This window comes from Micropterus salmoides, unplaced genomic scaffold, assembly GCF_014851395.1.
Source record: "Micropterus salmoides isolate LMB-PRFRI ecotype aquatic unplaced genomic scaffold, ASM1485139v1 Ms_hic_scaffold_18, whole genome shotgun sequence".
Classification (NCBI taxonomy): Eukaryota; Metazoa; Chordata; class Actinopteri; order Centrarchiformes; family Centrarchidae; genus Micropterus; species Micropterus salmoides.
This window is the reverse complement of record NW_024040928.1, coordinates 13,559,063-13,571,813: the sequence shown is the minus strand read 5'-3', so window position 1 is coordinate 13,571,813 and position 12,751 is coordinate 13,559,063. Positions and strand designations below refer to the sequence as shown.

The 12,751-nt window shown below is 38.8% G+C and overlaps 1 protein-coding gene across 3 annotated transcripts; it reads left to right on the top strand.

Moving 5' to 3' along the window:
* The first annotated feature begins 2,593 nt into the window (after positions 1 to 2,593).
* Positions 2,594 to 12,589, top strand: tbpl1 (TBP-like 1). 3 transcript variants are annotated; one of them, XM_038726633.1, is made up of 8 exons: positions 2,594 to 2,711; positions 3,416 to 3,518; positions 4,253 to 4,492; positions 4,608 to 4,690; positions 6,763 to 6,826; positions 7,554 to 7,657; positions 10,326 to 10,420; positions 10,825 to 12,589. In XM_038726633.1, the coding sequence occupies exons 3-8, from the start codon at positions 4,358 to 4,360 to the stop codon at positions 10,905 to 10,907; spliced, it is 564 nt and encodes a 187-aa protein (XP_038582561.1). In that variant the 5' UTR covers positions 2,594 to 2,711; positions 3,416 to 3,518; positions 4,253 to 4,357; the 3' UTR covers positions 10,908 to 12,589. The 3 variants fall into 3 exon arrangements, with proteins under 3 accessions (XP_038582561.1, XP_038582559.1, XP_038582560.1); XM_038726631.1 differs by having other exon boundaries at positions 4,249 to 4,492; XM_038726632.1 differs by having other exon boundaries at positions 2,637 to 2,711; positions 3,461 to 3,518; positions 4,249 to 4,492.
* The last annotated feature ends 162 nt before the right edge of the window (positions 12,590 to 12,751 follow it).

Genomic DNA, 12,751 nt, shown 5'->3' with positions numbered 1-12,751 from the left:
CCTCATTGTCCACATGGCGGCACAAGATACCAACTTACTAGTTGCTGTTCAGCCACAAATTTTAATCATATTCTTGATCTCTTGCCTCCAATTCCATTTAATTTGTTTGAGTTAATTCTATTTAATTAAAATTAGTTCATTAAACGTATTTGAGATAATTAAATATCATTTATTAAATTGCATGAAATTGAACACATGGTTAATGTGAAATGGTCTTAGTGTGGTTAGGTTTAGGCAACATAACTACTTGGTTAGGTTGAGGAAAAGATCATGGTTTGGGTTTTTAAAAAGGACATTGTGTAAGTCACGTGATGTAAGTAACTTAAGTCATGTGACTTACCTCATGTCACCTAACGCTATCCATCCATTATACCCGCTTGTGCAGGATTTCGGTAGCTGGGGCTGGAGCCAATCTCAGCTGAAATAGGGTGAGAGACTGGGTACACTTTGGACAGGTCTACAGTTCATCACAGGGCTGACACATAGAGACAAATGACCCCACACACTCACATTCACACTTAAGGGCAATTTAGAGTCACCAATTAACCTACCTGCTTGTCTTTGGACATTGGGAGGAAGCCAGAGAGAGAGTATGAAACGCTATTAAACTTAATAAGTCAACTCTGACTTTTTTTTAACACTTTATTTATCCCAAAGGTGCAATCACAAGACCTGTAGATTAGTACAAGTTGAATATAATAAATAAATAAAATATAATAATAATAATAAAACATCTTTCATAATAATCATAACCTAATAAGGCACAATGCAGCCCTCTGCTTAGCAGATAGATGAGGTAATAGTCCAGTCTTGCAAGAATTTATGAGAGAGTGTACGTGTGCTTGTATATGAGTGTGTGCAGGAGAGTGAAGGAAGTGGTGATCAGGATAAGAAGGAGTTCAGGGACGATTGGGAGTTTTGGAGCTGAACAGCCTTGGGTACAAAGGTTGCCCTTCTCCTCTGAGTTCTGCAGCCTGGACAGCGCAGCCGACGTCCTGAGGGGAGCCACTCAAATGCAGGGAACAGAACGTGTGAGGGGTCCTGTAAAATCCTGCCAGCTAACCTCAGCATCTGCTGCTTGCACACAGTGGAGAGGGCTCCAACCGGAAGTCCAATTATTTTGGAACATGACTTTGGCTGAGTTTTGCAGCTTTGCAGTTTTATCACGTTGGTAGGGCTCATTCCTTGGAAAGGATCATTAAATTTTACCATTTTGTGACAAACATATTTCTCCTACTGAAATCTGCTGGTGGGCTTGTCTTGATGGTTCCTGACCAACTGGTTCTATCCTCTTCTTCAAATTCACTGTCTGAATTGACAGAGGTATGATGATCCTCATATTGAGAGAATCTAATTCTTCTCATTCTCCACGCTAGCTTCTCTCTTTTCTAAAATTAATTATTAGGCCACACACACAGAGCTATGCCTATTTATTTGTTGTGATCCTTTGAGGTCAAGTGTGGGCAAATATTGAACGTTTAGAATGTGAAATAACATTATACAAGTTCTTGTAAAACATTGTGCTGTTTGACACATTGCAGATGGCACAGAGTGCAAGGAAATGCAGGTGTTTGATGTAACATGTTGAGACCACGGGTGAAGAATTTAGTAGGGACGGTAGGAACATGCCCCTACCAGTAACAACTACTGAAGTGCCCCAGAAATAATTTTTAACAAAACAATAAAATATTACCCCTTTTGTCCATCAGTGTCAACGTTTTGCTACACAAACGGTTAACAGCTCTAGTTCTCATCATCCTCCACAGGTTGTTGTTCCTATCCAGAAGGTGAGCAACAGACTTATGTGTGCTTTCATCCAGTGTCAGTTTATAAGAAAAACACAAATTTACAGGAAAACTAGGATTCTTGTTTAACAGTCTGTTCACGTATGGACAAAAGTTAAATTAGATTTGTTTAAATATGTCAAGCATGATATTGTATACAAGTTAATTTTTTCTCAGTATGTAACCACATCAATATTTATTAATTAATCAATATTTTTTTCTCAAGCCCAGTTAAATCAATATTACTTGAGTGGGGAGCTATTTTCTTTATTTCTGAGGTTTCCCCTCAGAAACTGATAAAGTGGTAACTCAGCAAAAAATCTTTAACATGATATTTTCTCATGTCTTCATCAAATTTGCTGAGTTAACAGTGTGTTTTATGGTTTTGTGTCATCTTAAATACCATTCCCTGCTCCCAGGAGGAAAAACACTTCCAAGTTCCAAGTTCATTTTTCTTTGCTAATGAGCCAAAAAACTGTAAGAATGTTAATCAACATGAAGCATTGTGTATGTGTGTAGATTCACAAAGTACAGAGAGTAAAGATTGGAAAATGCAGGTTGATTGCACCATAATGTAAATGTTTAGGGGGGTGTACAGGATGCACTTAGTGAAATATGTTCCCTTACATGTTCTTCACAAAAAAAGAAATACTGAATTATGCATTTCCTTTAGTTAACGTTGAAAACGGGTCCCACAGACCTCTCCACACAACATGTAAATGTTTGTTTTTATCGTTGAAAGTTGTAAGCAGAAATTCTAGTTATTTTTGAGTTCACTAAGTGACATGGTTTTACTTTGAAAACTGAAACCGGAAGGTGCCCTACTTGCTGGTCACTTATCCGGGGAGGAAGGGGTTTGACCATAATTTGTTTTACCGTTGACTGGATTGTTTATGTCGGGGATACAGCACTGAGCTAGCTGAAGAGGTATCTAAAGAATTAAAGCAAACATTTTAGATACATACATTTGCCATTAACACGCAAACCCATCTGGAAACAGTGGAATTATCTTGTCTCAGTGTATCGTTAGACAGCCATCCCACTAGCTAGCTAAGCTAACAACTTTTCATTCAATACTGCCTGTGCACTTTCTTTGTTGCTAGCTAACGGCTAGCTTTATTACCAAATTAGCTGGGCAGTAGTGAGGTAACTTTATCGTTACTCTGTTGTTTTTAGTCGTTCATTTCACTGGAATGCTAGCGACAACACGTTAGTTCATGCAATTATGCTAAATTAGTTTGCATTGAATATTGATAGCCGGCTTTTTAGGCTGATAAGATTAGCTAGCATCATTTCCCCAAACAAGCTTATCAATTGCGTTAACGTTATTCTGCAAGACAATACTGGGATGAGCCATGCACGAGCTGTAACGCCAATAAACCTTGCATTTTAGATGAAACTATGACGAGTTATACCGCACGCTTTCACATATTAAAATGATAAATTGATTATATATGGAGTTTAGTCTCCCAATATATTATTTTTATTTATCTTGCTTGGGGATTTGGTCGCAACAGAGAGTGGCTAACGTATCGGGCACTAGCAGGGACGCTAACGTTAATTCGTGACCACAAAACCTTAGAAGTACATTTAAAAACCGAAATGTTTAACGTAACATGAATGTTTTGCAGATGCCTGTGTGATTCGTGTTTTGTGTCACACTCCTATATCTCAAGTGACTTTAGAGGGGGACCACGTACCTGGAGAAACAGATGAATAGGTGCTGCAAATAAGGTGACACATTAAACCTAACGTTACTTATTTTAACGTTATTCAAGTGTGCATTGTGCTAGTTAATTGTATGTGCAAGCCAAAAGCTGTTGCTAACAAAAAATAAGATTTGTAAAAAGGTCATTGACATTGCATGACATTATATAGTGTTTATGCATGTCAAAATGAACAAAAAAAATGTTTATCAACTGACTTTTATTATTTTTACCTTTATTTAACCAGATGATCTCATTGAGATTTAAAACCTTTTTTTCAAGAGAGACCTGGTGAAAACAGCAACATATTGACGGAGCACAGTTACAGATACGGACAGACACCTGCAACAACCAAAGGACATATAGCAAAGACTCTTAGGATACACAAATAAACAGTATAACTTTAAAACCATTTAAAATGATTATTTGTGCATAGGTTTAAAGGAATTTGTTATTTTTAAAGCAGTGACAACAATTAAAAGCAATCCGGTGTGTAAATTCACCAAAGGAAATCCGATTTTTCAGCTGCAAGTCAGTCTGTATTGTATTCCAGGTGGAGATAGCGGAATAGGTAAAGGCCCTCTTACTTAGCTCTGTGTGTACCTTAAGTACAGATGACAAATACAAGTCATGAGATCGCAAATTATAGGAACTGATGTTGCTTGACATAAATAATGCAAAGATAATTGCACTTAAAAAAAATAACAAAAGTTTTCTCACATTACTAATAAATTCTGGCCCTTTTATTTTTCTTCCAGCTAGTCTTGTCTCTTTGTCTGTCTGTGAAATGGTGGTGATGGTTGCGTTGATGATAAAAGTGTGAGGAGAAGGCACTTGTGGTCCTCTTGCTGAACAGCACACTTCCCCATGGATTCCAGCAATGACGAGGCACTTGATATCATTATCACCAATGTGGTGGCAACCTTCAGGACCAGGTGCCACCTCAACCTGCGCACCATTGCCTTAGAGGGAACCAATGTCATCTACAAGCCAGAAGTAGGGGTAAGGAAGTCAGTTAAAGAGGGAAAGAGATGATCCATTCAGAGATTAAAAAAAAATAAGTGTATGTATAGCTTTACTGTATTATGGACCACTTTTCTTTTTTGTTTTGTTTTAGAAAGTCCTAATGAAGCTTCGTAAACCCAAGATAACAGCCTCAATCTGGTCCTCAGGGAAAATCATATGCACTGGAGCAACAAGGTAAACACCTTGCATGTGAAACACCCACACTAACCATTAGCTGACTGTCAGACTTGTCAAAAAAGCAACTTTACATAACAGTTGGAGTTGCCAAAGGGCCATTCATCTTCTCTGGTGAAAGAAATGTTGGCTGCTAATGGACTTGGCTGCCTTGCCTCTTTAATATTGGTGCAGTAAGGTTGGGTTCTGCTGAATGTTTGAGCCATATCCCCAATCAACTGCCAGTAATGCAGTGACATTATAATTTGTCTTGCCTGTCACAAATACAGTGCTGACATACTAGTAATTATCATTTTTGGCAAATCAGTCACCACAAACCAGCACAGTGATGACTGTGGTTGTTGGTGCCTTGAACCTACAGTTACTCAGTAGTTTCAGAGTGTAATATTTTGGAGGATCTCTTGACAGAAATGCAATATAATATCCATAACTATGTTTTCAATGGTGTACAAGGACCTTATGTAATGAACCTTTATGTTTTTATCCCCTTAGAATGACCAATATCTATCCACATACACCGCTTGTCCTCTTACATGGAAGTCCCCATGTTTCTACAGTAGCCCAAATGGACAAACGTCTTTACAGAGCGTGCATTGTTACTACGTTGAATACATATGAAGATGAAGAAGTAGTAGTAGTGGTTGACTGGTTCAGTAGGAGTTAGAAAAGAAGTGAAATTTGGACAAATGGTGGCCCACTTGATTATTTAGCACAAGAGCAGATAGAGCGTGTCGGCCACCATAGCCTCTCCTGCAAGCTTGGAAAGGGAGGGGCATTCATGTGGTGTCAGAATTAGGAATGAAACGATTACCGGTTTAACGGTAAACCATGGTAAAATTCCCGACGGTTATTATTACCGTACACATTTTAATTACCATAACCGGGTACGGTTAACCGTGCTATTATAATCTCACGGCAAACACTGTCCAGCATCTCACAGAAGCAGACACGCATGCGCAGAATGCAACGTGGGTTTGTTTGGGTCAGTGACAACACGTTTGGGTCAATGACAACACAGCGGAAGTGCTGCAGAGATTTTTCACTCTGAAGTCCGGTCGTATTTTAGTTTTTATGAGAGCGCTGAGGGAAACTTTATTGAAGAAAATGACCTTATAGCTTATACTTTTAGCTTTGGTTTGTCTCTCTGACCTGCTAACAGCATGTAAACTGAAGCTCTCAGTGTTGCTGCTCTTGTAAAAACACCACGCGTTGTTCTGTTGCTGTGTGCGTCGCGTGTCGGCAACCAGCATATCTAGAAACGCTACAGAGTCCTCTCTATTTACGCCAGTTGTTGGGCTCATTCCAGTTACTATTACTGTCTTCTAAAGACAGTAATAGTAATATTATATAGGTCATTGTATTACCTATATAATATAAAATATAAAATCTTGATAATGCACACTTAGATGATTTTCATATGTTATTTGCTGTTATTTAATTTTTTTATGCAAACAAAATGGCAATTGTTTTTGTAGTTATCAATATAAAACTTGTTGAAAAGGTTTCAGTGTGTGTATCAGTACATTTTAAAATTTTCATATCGTTTCATCCCTAGTCAGAATAATTATTGTAAAAAGAGAAATAAAGTGTACATGGGACATGAAGAAGTATACAGAACTCTCATTCGTGCAAAATCACCTATTGCATATACATATTTTGCAAACATGTCATTTGTGATATGGTTATAACGGTTAGTTTGCTGTCCATGTAGAGTGAACTGGATGTCTGCATGTTGTTTATATGCTCTAAAAAATACTAATCCAACACATCTTTGTGGTAGCATCCATGTTGATTCCACATTCTGATTTAAGAGCACATGACCACACACAGCAGTCGGAAGTACACCTTCATAACTCGGTAAATGTGAACATCCAAGGAGCATGTGAACGCACCGTCAGCCGCTGGATGCAATTCGCAACCCTCACCACTAGTTGCCACTAAAACTTACACGCTGAACCTTTAAGGTTGACAGTTGCTGTTTGTGTGTTATATTTCTTCTGCATGCCAAACTGCACACATTATGTATACCACTGTTATGCTGGCACTCACTCCTGCTCTCCTTTTTTGTTCAGTGAGGATGATGCAAAGCTAGGTGCTCGCAGGTTAGCACGCTGTCTGCAGAAACTGGGCTTCAAGGTGAGAATAATCATACAGCTGTTTATTTTTGAAAATAAAATATGATATTTAGATAACCTCTCAATTCAGATATTGAGTTTATCATATATTATATATACTTTGTATTGTCTTTTAAATTGTCAAGTTGATGTTCAAGTCTTGCATGGAAATACAAAGTCACACTGGAACTGTAATTTACACTATACATTCTCAAGTGTGAATATAATTGACTCCACGAAGAGGCATATTAGCAATCATGTGGTTTGTCAGTAGATTTTAGGTAAGTGCTTTACACTCCTGGTCTTATGATCATAGTTTTGACAAATATGCCTAAAGGTTAGCATCATAAAAGTCCATTTGGGCTAAGGGGGCACCGTCCTTAAAGCAGGCCTTTCACAAACAAGGCCTGCTTTCAGACCTGCTTTCATGATTACATATCTTTTGACTTCTCATATGCTTCAGTCAGGTCAAGTCTCATGATTCATAAACAAAACAGCTGCGTGCAGCCAGGGGCCTATAGGTTGAACTTGATGTACAGTAGATCTGCAAATAGCTGCTGTCTTACGTTTTTCCAGCAAAGCACATTTCTATTCACTGTATCACTGTTTCTTCAATACTGGGATGAGTACGTATGAGGCTAACCTATAGGTATACTTGACAACACTAAGACCATAATACCAAGCTTAAAATAAATAATGTACTTTGATGTAAAAGTATGTGTCTGTGCCTGTGTGTCTTGTCTGTTCAGGTGAGGTTTTCAGCCTTCAAAGTTGTGAATGTGCTGGCAGTGTGCTCCATGCCGTTTGCGATCCACCTTATAGACTTTACTAAGAAAAACCGACCCATTGCCAGGTAATTTACTGTGCATCACAACCACCATCGTCACACTAATTAACATCACCACTATCATCAGCTTCCAGGGCTGTCAGAGTTAAGCGGTGTTTAGAAATAATTCATTGTACTCCTCACATGTCAGTCCAGAATCTCTTGTGTATTATGATGTTTATTTTGGCTAATTAGTTTTGAGTTGTCACTGTCATTTATTTTTGATAAAATTTTGCCTGAGACACCTCTGTACATGTGTTATGAAGTAAATAGACCTGATTTTTTATTTTTTTTTACCTGTAGTGGTTTATTATTTGCAAGGACAGGATGACCTCTAGTGGTGGGAGCACTGGTCAGCGCTTTTGTATGCATTTGGCACCACTGTGAGGTGTGAGCAAGCAGGCAGAAGATCTAGGTATAGTCGGCCTCTGACTTGTATATGTAACAACCAGGGATGTGATTCCGGAATTCCGGATTTTCCGACCTGAAAATGTGATGATGCACGTGAATCATGCAGATCAGTCATTTTAAAAAAGAAGAAGGGGGGGGGGGGGGTACAGGACCTGATCTAGTGAAATGGAAAGTATCAAAGATGTTCGTTTACGCTCGGCTGCCAATTCCACACCTGCGCAGTGTGTACCACAGGCGCTCTCGCACATAGGTACATTTACATTTACTCATTTGGCAGACGCTTTTATCCAAAGCGACTTACATTTGAGGAACAACATACAAGCATCAACAGAGCATCAAATACAGATCTACAACTGACAAAACATACTAGTAATAGCAGCAATAAATACTAGTAAGAGCTCACAGTACATAACACTTAAATGGGGTAGATACCTAGGGAAGGAAGTAAGAGTTGCAATCAAAACAAAATGTGCAATCTATACAAGATCATTGTAGGGGATAGAAGAAGAAGAGCACAGGAAGTGCATGTTAAAGGTTAGGAGTTAGAGGTTAGAGGTGTTATAAGAGGAAGTGTTCTCGGAAGAGATGAGTTTTCAAGAGCTTCTTGAAGTTAGATGCTCTGATGGCTTGTGGTAGTAATAGCCCGCACGTAATGTGTTGGGCAGTAATAGGCCTACTGCAAAATTACTTTTCCCAGTAGAGAGTAATGTAACGGATTACTATTTCCAAAACAGTTGTATTATTACAGTTACTAATCCAAGTAACGGTGCGCTACTGAACGCACCATCCCTGACGTGAATGCGCGACCGCTCTGCAGCTCAGCGGCACCGGACTTTATGTTGTTAAAGTCAGCTGTTAGCCAAGAAGCTAAAAGACAACTGGAGAACAGGGAGAGAGGTATTTTCGACAGCTGTAAGTAACGTCATTGCCATTACTGTGTCACAGTCTAAGATGCAAAGAACATTGTCGTCCGTTGTAAACTTTGTGCGACCAGCAAAACGTTTTCAGCCGCGAACAATTCTACATTTATACTTAGGCTAATTGAAGCATCAGCTAATGCAACACAGCAACGTGAAACTCAGAGAGAAACTCCGTCCGCTGCTGCCAGTGATGCTTGGACTCATCGGGAGAGAGAGGCGTTATAATAGGCTATCACTCAGTAGTGGGTAGTAAAGTAGAGTAGCTAATATTACTTTTTTAAGGAGTAAGTCTATAGCCTATGCTAACTAACTAATAGGTAATATTATTTCTGAGTAACTTGTCCAAAACTGAGTTGACAATAAGGATCAGATAAATTGGGAATGATTTGATTATTGCTTGTTAGAGGCTATGTCTAATGTTTACTTTGACTTTGTTGTCTATTGATCACTCATGTAGCCTATTCACTTTGCTGTGTGAATGGTTGCTTTATAAGTCGTCCTTATGTTAAAGGATTTGGCATGTTATTAATTAATTTCTTGTGAATGGTTGTGACAAGGGTTAGGCTATATAAGGCCTTTTCACACGGGTCGCTCTGCGCTCCTCATCAACAGGCAGGCAGGCAAACAAGCGCTCTGCAAGGTAACCATGGCAACGGATTCTGTGTGACTGGCGCGATCCCGTTAAACTGTCGCGGTCGTTCTCGCTGCCAGAGTTGAAATGTCAAACTTTTTCCTACAGTTTCCAACAGATAGAGACTGATCAGCTGTATGAGTTTCCTGAAGAATTTAAGTGTTTCTTTAGCAGTCAGGCCACCAGGTCTTAAACAGGCAACAACCTTTGCTGCTGTCTCTGATTAAAATTCATCTATTAACTTCAACTGACCTAATTTGAAAGTTAGTAGTTACATTATTTAGTTATAGACTCAATTATTTCATGTTTTATGTTGCACATTTAGCTGTTGAAGCTGTTGAAGTGGTAAAAATGAATACAAATTAATAATTATTATAGAGAGGTTGCGATGTGCAGTGGATTAGACCCTTGTCTTTGATTCCCACTGCAACACATCCATTAAATAACTTATTGTATTGGGTGCTGCTTTACCTTTCAATGTTAGAGCCAACGCCAGTTTAATCAGGATGTCGGGTGGTCTCTGTATATTTTCCTGCTTTTTTGCCCTTTGCCAATCACATGCCAGAACAACATATGGAGTACTAGCATGTGGAATCTTGTAAAAGCCCGGAGCTTTATGTGTACTTGGTCTTCAGTGTATGTGCTGAAAGCCTTTAGTGTACAGTGCTTAACCGTGTGTGTGTGTGTGTGTGTGTGTGTGTGTGTGTGTGTGTGTTGTTTGTTTGTTTGTCAGTTATGAACCAGAGCTCCATCCTGCAGCCACGTACAGGATCAAAAATATCAAGGCTACTATACAAGTGTTCTCTACTGGCAGCATCACAGTTACAGGTACCACACATTTGTCTTGTCTACACACACTAACACCCACCGTCCTTTACATACAGCTAGACACAGCTTATTGGATTGAGGTCACATTGACATAATGCACTTTTATAGTCCAGTACAAACAGAAAAGTTTTCAAGGAATTTTACTCTAAAGTGACATAGTTAATGTAAGTTAAGTTTGTCATGCCATGAATTAGGCTGAACTTTACCCAAATAAGGAATAAATGAAATGTTTCACTCTTTTTCTGTCACCCATTTATGTTTTGACCAGTCTCCCTCTGTCGTGATGGTATCTGCGAGTCTCTATTTGTCTGTATGTGGGGTTTATTGCTTTTTCAGTTACTGTACTCATAACTTGTTCTTATGCTTCCAACCCATCCCACACTACCCTCTATCCCTAATGTCAGGACCAAATGTACAGAATGTGGCTACAGCTGTTGAGCAGGTCTACCCACTGCTGTTCGAGTGTCGGAAACCCCTCTGCAAATAAAAGCAAAAGGTTCATGACAGAAGAAAAGGAAAGAGCAGGCATGTTGTGGGGAAGCACCATATCCTAGGATTTGCTTGATTTTTATCATTACATGGCAACAGCCACAAACTTATAACACAATCAAAGGACTGGATGTCACCTGGATCTTTCAAAATTCTCAGCCCTAGTTAGTCTTAAAATTTCCCCCTCACAAAATGTCATTATTGTTGTGGATTGTTTGGCTCTTGTGATTTTAACAGCCTAAACGTGCAAGTATGTTTTTCAAACTTCAAATCCTTCAGCGGAAACTGCTCCTCCAAATCTAACTGATACTGAATGGAGCGTGGAAGTTATTTGCTTTTGCTTTTTTTTTTTGTTGCTCTGGTCATTTTTGCATGGACACAGAAAGAAAACTTTTTCAGCAGTCTAAACATTTGAATGATTAACAGTGGTGACATTGTGAAGAGTCAGTATGATAACACTGAGAAGCCTCACCTTTAAACACTCTGTATACAACAAGTCGTCCCATTTGCCACATCCTCTGGAAGAATCTCCGTCCAAGGCTCGTTTTTAGATGCATTAACACAAATACGAGGCATCCCATCCACTCTGTTTCCCGTAATTTTGCCAAAAACAGCAGTCAAACCATAGACTGAGTCTGGACTGTTACACATGTACACAATTTAAGAGCGGGCCCTATGCACAATATGCACTCATCTCTGATTTTAATTTTTAATTGTTGGTTTCTCACATTTCCTTTGTTGGATTGTCAGTTCACTATTAAATTGTTTTCGTTTCTCCGCTGTGGCATTGAATCAGAATGCACACATTGTGATTTACTTAATTGTTGTTTCCTAATAATAGTTTTAAACACTAGTCAAAATTGCAAATATTTCATTGTGTTTTCTAGGCTCGGGCAATGTACACAACAAGACTGATGTCCAAAATGTTTTAGAATGCAAAGAAAAATTTTAAAAGGTTCTGGTATATTTTGGTTTTGAGGTGGTGAGTTATTGAGCCATAGACACCCCCGCTCCCCCCCCCATCTGCTTTCATAGAACACAGCTTCTGGTTAGTCCCAGGCTATAGTGGTACTGAGGAAAGGCGAGACATTTTAAGTGGGCAAAAGAATTAAAAGTTATTAAAACACTGACAAGAACTGGTCTTGGAACTTGCTGTAAAGACACAGGACAAAGTGACAGAAACTCATGGAGAAAGTTGATTGTAATTGTAAGTAAATAACTAAATAATTACAAAAGCAGCCACTAAGTTACAGCAGTGCAACGTTGTCTGGCAGTCAGCTTAGTACTGTCAGCCAGCAAGAGGTTTGGCAATACATCCATGTGAGATTTTGAAGCAACACAAGACCATGAACAGTGTTCAGAGAGGCCATGCTTACAACAGTAGCCAGTACCTGAATTGTCCGAATAACAAACATAGAATACCGTTCTCTTAAATAACAAAAAACAATGGTGAGAGGTAAAGTTTTTAAGTGTGAACTGAAAACCTAGTGAGAGGCAATGTGGTATACGTATATATATATAATAAAGGCATCTGATGAAAAAATGTTGACGAAAACGTAGGCGCGTTGTCTCAAGTTGTTGGATTTTTTGAATCAGTGTCAACTGAAGATTTGTGACGCTTGTTCAGAATTTTGTATTTTGTATAAAAATAAAGGTTAATGGTAAACAAGGCCACCACAGGACTACTGTTTAATGTGTGTTTCACTCTCATTTTCATTGTGTCCTTCATTTTCATATGTGCAGGTCTTGATTACAGGTGGAGTGGAGCAGTTTCTATGGAATAGCCCATAAAATGGTTCTCAAGACTTTTAGTGCGACTTTTTCAAATTCATTTCTAAATTT